Genomic DNA, 8,795 nt, shown 5'->3' with positions numbered 1-8,795 from the left:
ACAGGGTTGAACCTGCTTATAAGCGAGGAAGCCACGGTAAAAGGTCGAGCGTATGTAATTACTAGTTAAGCTGACTTGTGGTTGTTAATAACGTACCGCACCCTGCCAGTGTCCCTTCATTTACTTTCCCATAGCAATTTTCTTCTGGTCAAGCGAAATTGTTTCCGATTGCTTCCAAATGGCTTGACCGACTCAGCTTTAAGTTAACAGTAGTAAGCTGTAAATTTTCGGACTGAGCTTGACTTAACATAAACCGGCTTAAATCGGACCTGACTTCACAATAGGCTACATTTGCGACCCACTCTCACTTAGTAACTTAACTTTTGGGTCAAGTTCGCATTTTTTTACAAATATATCGGATTGTGGCCAGCTTAGAGCTATGGTTCAGAACTTTAGAGTTAAACGGTTGAAACTCCTTCAGGCTACATATAAACAGAAAATGAGAGGGTCGGGCCAAAAAGTTTAGCGCAATTCTGCAAAAATATCAATATTATAAAACCACTGTTTCGACAAGTGACAAGAGTAAATGTCAAAACTAATAAAGTAATGCAGCCAGGTTTTTTTTAAGGTTTGGTTTGGGTGACCGCTAAGTAGTTTTAAGAGACCGCAAGTGTTTCATTTAAATACCAAAAACTGTAGTTGTAGTTGCAAGTCCAAATTTTGGGAAACCGCTGGAGAAATTCAAAACACCTTAAAAAAACACTGAATGCAGCTATAGTCGACATGTATGCATTTTTTGTAATATCCCGTTACGTATTCAATAGGCCGTACAAAGCCAACCAAACGGCCGTATGTGACTCAGGTCGACTTTAACGTAAAAGTATGTACAAACGTTTGTGTTTGTAACATAACCACATACATGATAAGTTGGCTGCCAATTACAGGTATCCCCGTTTTTTATGCTTATCGCAATTTAAAAGGCTTGACTTTTACTGTACTTGATTGAAGCAAACAGATTTGTTTCTAAAATGTTTCAAATTCAAATTTTCCACATACATTTTTTTGCCCTTGTGCATGGGTAAATTGCCTGAACTGTTTTTTCTGTACGTTGTGTTTTCAATCCAACGTTTCTTATTTACAGCTTAATCGGAGTTTTTCTTGGGTGTCTCTTTTTATTGTAGAAAATCTATATTTTGACACATTTGATTTTAATAGTACCGTAGAAAAATTTTTGTGGTAACGTCACCGAAGTTGCAAAGACAAAACAGATATGACATATTTAAGGTATCTATAAAAATAAACGTGCATCTAAAATCGGACAGTACAAAAATCGTGTAGACAAAAAAGAAAAAGTGCAAACGAAAATTATTTTCTTATTTGCAAACTTATACTTCAACGTCACTCGTCTCCACCTTTCATGCAGAAGACGTCATCCCATGACTGTAAGGCAATATCATTATGGCGTCATCAAGCAGTTTCAGACGTAACCAAGATTTGTAACTTTTAGGGAACTGCCAGTGTTTCGTTGATTGTTTGCTGGAATAATTAGACAAGTAAGACTGTAAGATGAAACAGGCATATTGTATAGGACATACGTTGGAAAACATATTCTTAAATTAGATTTCAAAAACATTCTGTATTGCTAACATAAATGCTATGTTTTGTCTATTTCAATGCCGTAAATGGCTTGTCCTTTCATACACAATAACAAACGTAAGCTTTTGTTACAACTAGGCAACGAACCTTCAGTTTCGTCGAGCACTTCGTCAAGACGATGACTAGCAGCGGTTTGTAGAATAACTTCAGGCACAGGGATCGCGTCTTGTACAGATTCTAATGAAAAATATGCGATTTTTAAGTCGGGCCGGGAACACATCGAACTCTGTCGCTGAAATCGTATGCTTATTTTAATGTCATATATCAGACTGTTTTGTCGAAACGTCTGTTCAATAAAATGAAAACGTTTTATTCCACATCGCTGGCAATTTGGGTTTTTATTGAAGCTACTATTTAAGTCTGTGTCTTGTGTACCTGAATGTACGCAATATATTACGGTACTCAGATGTCAAGGCTTCGTAAACTACTATAACCCCCGACGAGCCAACTAAATCAAACGGCAATTTACTTTTAGCTCCCTGCGGTTGAAAATCACAGAATTACTAGTAGTGCATGAAAACTGGCTTGCTATTACATAATCTACACCAGTGGTCGGCAACCGCCGGTCCGCGGCCCAGTACCGGTCCGCGAGGAGTTCGTTACCGGGCCGTATAATTTTGCAAGTTTAATGCTATGAAACATTTTGCCCATATATCCCGTGGATGATAAACTAATTTAAGCGTTTTTATTGCCAAATATTTGTAGTTTCTTGAACACCGGTCCGCGATAAAATTTTAGTTTCAAAAACGGGCCGCAGTGCAAAAAAGGTTGCCGACCCCTGATCTACACAACTTACCACCGTCAGAGGACTCGGCTGCTATAATCTCGTCTGCTTTTAACTTTGCAAGTTTGGCAAGTTGGTTGTCTCCCACCTCTTTCGCCTCAAAGTAAATATCCAGAAAGAGATCGGACGAATGGATGTCCTTCGCGAGCAGAAAGGCTTTCTCGAAGCGCCGGTAGCGCAGCAAGTGGTGAAAGAAACGCCTGGCGTAACTGACGCAAGATGGCAGCAGATATAGGTATTTTGTATTAAAAAAGGGTTGAAGTTAAGTAACAACTAATAGTGCATTTACTTTGAATTATAATATTTTGTGCTTTCCATTAAAAGATATGTAAAAAGAGCAGTGGTCAGAATTGGGAAAAAGCATTTGGATTTATCAAGAATTAATAATGCAGATAATAGTTTTTGTTTTGTACTTTTTAGATGCAAAATAACGTACCAGCCTATGGTGTGTCTGTATTTCAACACAACTCCGTCAGATATTGGTCGAGGTGAAGAATAGAACGAAGAAAACGTTGCCTCCAGTTGCACTAAAAATATCGTTTTACTTGCTTTCTAATCATTTCACCCTAACTTTTCTAAATTGGCGTGAATCAGAGTTGTGAAACTAGACTCTTTTTAAGGTGGGGTCATGAGCGCCGGCTGAATTTTTTCCAAGGAGGGGGGTGGGGGGAATACACACTTGTAAAGATAAATTACTGTATCAAGTAATTATGTACACATGGCATAAAATATATGCAGTAGATTTGCGTCAACGATGAAAAATTCCTGCACAACCACGCAACTATATAACATTTTGTTCAAAGAGCATAAAAGCGATAGGCTATTGAAACAACACCAGATACACAAACAAAGCAGTGCACCCTCTTGCCCCTACGTGCCGGCGCCCATGGGTGGGGTTGCACTCGTTTTTAATAGACCGAGTCAGAGTATTGACAGTTTTGGTGACTCTTCACTTTTGAAAGGGCCTAAGGGTGACATAAATGTTTTGTTTTTAGTTGGAGTCGGGAGTCGAAACAATTTGAACAAGTGGAGTCGGAATTGGAAAATTTTAATCGACTCGACAACCCTACGTGAAATGTTCGTTTTTGTAGTAATTTTATCTTTGAACAGTATAATGACGAAATGCGGGGGCACGCAAAAACGCTAGAAGCTCATTTGAAACCAATTTGTAGCCAAGCACAGCATTACCCATCATGTAAAAGTTGTATAATACGTTTCTTATAACAATTTTTTGTTTGCCAACCAAGTGTCCTAAAAAAATACTATTTGTCGGTGTGTCAGAAGATAAAAAGAGAACCACTGCTCTATGGTAAAGGTTACTAGGATTAACAAAAGGAAAGAGTAAAATTTAATATTTTGAGATTGATGGTTTTAAACCATACAAACATATTATTACATTCTCTGTCGTGGTTAAGTGGTTGTTTCATCAGGTGATCTGCAATGTTCATCAGACCGTGATAAGCTTCTACGTCATTGTAGTTCCAGTTCAAAGAGCACAGTAACCTTACAGCTTCTTCAATCTAAAAATGTAGAACAAAATCGAAAAAAATTAAGGTCACAAACAAGTGTAATAAAAGTGAAGGCCAAACGTTAATAAAAAACGTTAGTTTAATGCAGTGGTTCCCAACCGGGGAGGAATTCCTCCCTAGGGAGGAATTTTATGAGTTCAGGGGAGGAATTTCATAAAAACTGTAAAAAAAATACATTAGAAATGTTACAGAATATCTTTGCATCTACATTATTATGTCCAGTATAATTTGGACCCGGTTCACATTTGGAACCAGTTGTAATGGATTCTGAAATGGACCTCCCTAATTATAAGGTCTATTTCAAATTGCTAACATTTTTTATGTAATATTTGTTTTTCGTCTTATTGGGAGGAATGAATAGTTCGAAAATGGGCAAAGGGAGGAATGTAACAAAAAAGGTTGGGAACCACTGGTTTAATGCATATCTCCATATTTGGCTTCTTAAACTCAACAACTACAATGACTAAAAAGCTAGATTTGTTAAAATTCAAAGCGAGACAATAAAGCAAAAATGGTGACATCAAACTTAATATACAAAAGTTTTGGACTACCTTAAAATTTGTGATGTGTCTGTGCAAAATCTCATTGATCCCAAGTTTGCCTTCCAATTTGAAAAGCGCCAAAGGTCCTCCACTAAAAGTCAATATCATTGTGTTGTGGTTGTTTGCGGTCATTTGCAGCAAACCATTTTCTGATGTTAGGTAACTGGAAAGCTATGAACAAAAACCGGGTTATTCTAGGCCAAATGTGTTATTGAGGTATCTCAAAATGACAACCCAGATAAAACTAAGCAGTTTACAAATGGCATTAACAAATTTGTATCTCAGCATTTTTTATTATAATATGCCAACGTTTCGTGTCCCTCACAAGACACCTTCATCAGAGTAATGACATAATTAAAAACACAAAGTTGTTATAAAGCTGCTGGAAGATCGACAAATTTGTTAACACATTATGTCAAGCAGCAACAGTTTATTTACAAAGTCTTATTGTGTGCTGTGTATAAACACACTAACAGTCATTTTTGAGATATCTTAACAACACATTTGTCCTAGAATGTAGGTTGTGTACATTATTAAAACACACTGCAGGTAGACCAATGGAAACAGACAGTAGTTTATTGACAACTTTTTAAGTTAGTTCAAACAGCCTTTCTTAGGCCCAATAAAATAAGGTCATGGCATAGCTTGAATAATTTTACGTATCTCTGACTTATATACCTTAATTAAATCTGATTCATCCTCTTGCATGTTAAAGAACTTTAGTGGATTGAGTGCACTATCATAAATCACCATTTGACCCTGACTACTTCCGACAACAACTAGCCCATCCGTAAATAACAATGAGGTTGGAACAAGGTCCTGTCTTGTAACCACGGCAACTCGTTTTTGGGCTACTAAGTCGAAAAGAACAATGCTACCATTACTGCATCCCACCACCAAACGATCTTCGTCTCTGAAATGAAGTAAGGAAAATGTAAGAAAGAAACTAGATTATGGTCAAAGTAATTGAAGCACTCTAATTCTTTGAGAAGATTGATATCTTTTGTGCATTTCTGGAAGTAGAAACAAACTTTGTGAATATAAAATAAAGGTTGGAAGCATAAATTTCAGCACACCTAGATAAACTAGGCAAAGAGTTTGAAAATATGCATTTTTATATCAATTCAAACTGCTTCTTTGTAGTAAAAAACAAATGGTAAATACATGTTATGTTACCAAACATGTTGTTTCTGCGAACTGATTGCACAGTTGTAACTGGGAGTTATTACAGCTGCACAAGGCCTATTTGCAAAGACACACAGCAAAATATATCAACATAAACTACTACAATACCTGTTTCTTGCTGATGATAACACACCATGTTTAAGAGAAAATGAAATAACATTAAGTCGTTGAATCTTATTTCTTGTGCATTCATAAACTACAGAGTCAAGATGACGTTCATTGCGAACATTGTATGACTTTTCCAGTGTTAATACCTGAAATACACACACACATACATGTTTTCTACAATACACGTCACAAGGCTTTAAAGAAGTTACTTTCCATGACACAGACAAATGCAGTTATTTGCATAACCATGCTAAACTGTTTTAGTGCAATTATTGGAAGATTTTCTAAACGAATGGTTTTGGTTGGGATTTACGATCCCTAGGCAAGAAATGAATTATGTGATAAACCAGATTCATTTGCATTTGTGATGAATTCAAGAGATTAAAATTACCTGGTTTGTATTTGTTTGGCTGAATTCCACAGCAATCAGATCATGTTCAGTTTTAATGGAACTTAAAACTTCAAGTCTAAAAACAGACAAAATTAAACATCTTCTGCACATAAGTGAAAATCATGGAACCAGACAGAAAAAAACTATGTTTTCTAGAAACAGTATATAATTTATATAACATACACCAGTACACCACTGTGAATGCGTTCTGGACAATAATTCTTATTGTGGAATTGAACAGTTTCTATTGTATGCTTATATATATGTATAAACTCAAGAATTATAATAGCATTACAAGTAGTTCTATAAATTGGCTTTAGCACAAGGATAAAAGTAAATGCACGGATATACATGATTGTAATGGTTACGAATTAATGGGGCACTGCATTTGTGTGCTGTTTACTACATTTGTGTGCTGTATAGATAATGTAAAAAAAGCATAAGAAACACAAGATTCTTGCATTACCTTCCAAATGAGGATCCCAATAATACAAGGTTAAGTCTTTCATTTTCTGAAGCTGTCTGCACCCAAGATCCATGTTTCCACCAACAAACCAACATATCCTCACCCATATTAGCCATAAGATGTCTTTTCAACCTTGCTTGGGGGCCTACAAACAATGTGAATTGTACATTGACATTGTAGGGCAAAAATTGCACTAGATTATTGTTTATAATAGTTGTATGTTTGGCATGTTTAGTAACATTTTAAGCTAGACATTAAATTGTGACATTATTTCTGTTATTCCAATCAGTTTTTTTTAAGGTTTGGTTTGGGTGACCGCTAAGTAGTTTTAAGAGACCGCAAGTGTTTCATTTAAATGCCAAAAAATAGCCATTTCCAAATTTTGGGAAACCGCTGGAGAAATTTGACACCTTAAAAAAACACAATTTATTGTATTATATATATACATATAATATTGTATTTGTGCACTGTCATTGTTAAATGCACATAAAACATATGCTTAAGAATTTTTTGTTGGAGTTTGTATATTTAGGAAGCACTGTAAAGTTTATAAAGTCTTAATACTGTACCTGGAATATCAACAGTTGAAATTTTGATTTCAGATTTCACAGTAAAAAATGACAACTTGCTTTGTTCCTCAAATGCAAAGCACGCAAAAGTACTTGCATAGATCCCTGGGTAAATTTGGACAAGAATTAGAATTGATTGAGTTTCAAACAGCATAAAAACTTGTAGTACCTGATGATGGGTTTGTTATTTTTCCAATTAAACTTTTTTCAAAGGTAATTTTTTGAATTTCACCAGATTCTGTTAAATTCGCATCAGCAAGCAAACCAGAACTCAAAGACAGCTGACAAAAGATATAGTTATTTATAAACTGCTTGGCATTTTGCGAACCCATAGATTATTTTAATGTTGCTGTATGTTCTATATACTGCTGTAATCTGTTTCAAATTTTACTACACTACATGTTATGGTAATGTGGACACAAAACTTACAAAGTCGTAAATCATGCAAATAGTGACAAGACATTGATCATACACACTAGTTTTGCTACATTGCGACCCTCCTGTTAGTTGGGCGTAAAGGGTTAAAATGTTATGCCTTATCAAATCTGTTTGATGCCACAATGCTTTTTAGTCTCTTTCAGCCAAACAACTAAAGTGTCTTAATGTGCTTGTTTATGCAGTCAATGTCTTGTCACCGGGTGCATTGATGAGACTTTTTTAGTTTAAAACAACAACTCTTACCAGCTTATTTATGATGTAATGGCTGTATACTTTTATAAATGTGAGTAGTTTGACATAAAGTAGCCTTAAAAACAAGGTGGAGGAGTACATAAAGTATAAGCCTTACCTGCAAGTTGTTTTGTTGGCTCCATTTCACATGAAGCACTTTACTGGACTTTAAAGCCTCATCAAGAAGTTTGATATTTTCCCTCAACTTGTAAGGTCTCTTATTTCTTGGTGTCCAAATTTCGCCACGACTGGTTACAAATGCCTTCTTTGCATTGTAATATTCACCACTACCCACTTCTTTGTCATAAAATTGAGTCACACCAATATCTTTATCTGGTAATAAAAATGGTTTAAGCCAAAATATCCAACAAAAGTAGGAACGTTTTTTTTATGGTTACATTCATCCATTAGCCCTTTTCAGCAACAGCAAATCACTATAAATCACTGATAAAAAATCTGACACACCTTAACTCAGTATTCTTAATTTATATTATTTGGTTTTCTATTTATTTTATACATCAAGCAGTCTTCGCAATTTGAAATACCTGAAATAAGATTTTGTTGCAAAGTCCAAAACTTCAGACTGAATCCAAAACCAGCCATGTGGTCACAAATTACATTCAGTATCTGTACAAGCGATTAACCTGCTTCGTAAAAAGACACGTTAAACTCATAAACAAGTTTTTATTTGAGCACAATTGTTTATGTAAGAATTTAAATAAACGATGCAACAAATAGGGGCTTTTTTTTCTGCCAGAATATCCAATGAGAGAAATATGTTTTCCCGATGCTATTGCAAGAAAAAGTAATTTATTACTAAAGTTGTATTGAAATCAAAGCAAAAAGTAAATTATTCAAACGCAATTACATTTGTACATCCTAATAATAAATTATATAGATAGACTTTAATTGGAATTAAAACAAACAAAAGCAAGTCAATCACCGCTCATACTGTT

General features: G+C 35.3%; 1 protein-coding gene across 1 annotated transcript; it reads right to left on the bottom strand.

Annotated features, from left to right (window-relative positions):
- Positions 1 to 1,103: 1,103 nt before the first annotated feature.
- LOC145205064 (WD repeat-containing and planar cell polarity effector protein fritz homolog) lies at positions 1,104 to 8,537 on the bottom strand. The gene is made up of 14 exons (XM_080077707.1): positions 8,385 to 8,537; positions 7,958 to 8,172; positions 7,340 to 7,451; positions 7,171 to 7,275; positions 6,602 to 6,746; positions 6,136 to 6,211; positions 5,745 to 5,890; positions 5,130 to 5,364; positions 4,461 to 4,622; positions 3,777 to 3,900; positions 2,817 to 2,907; positions 2,393 to 2,589; positions 1,684 to 1,773; positions 1,104 to 1,476 (listed from the first exon to the last, which is right to left on the bottom strand). Exons 1-14 carry the CDS (start codon positions 8,440 to 8,442, stop codon positions 1,418 to 1,420), a joined length of 1,815 nt encoding a protein of 604 aa, XP_079933833.1. The 5' UTR covers positions 8,443 to 8,537; the 3' UTR covers positions 1,104 to 1,417.
- Between the last annotated feature and the right edge of the window lie 258 nt (positions 8,538 to 8,795).

The sequence above is a fragment of the Phallusia mammillata genome, chromosome 8 (assembly GCF_965637545.1).
Source record: "Phallusia mammillata chromosome 8, kaPhaMamm4.hap1.1, whole genome shotgun sequence".
Lineage (NCBI taxonomy): Eukaryota > Metazoa > Chordata > Ascidiacea > Phlebobranchia > Ascidiidae > Phallusia > Phallusia mammillata.
The sequence above is the reverse complement of the archived record's forward strand: the minus strand, read 5'-3'. Positions and strand labels throughout refer to the sequence as shown.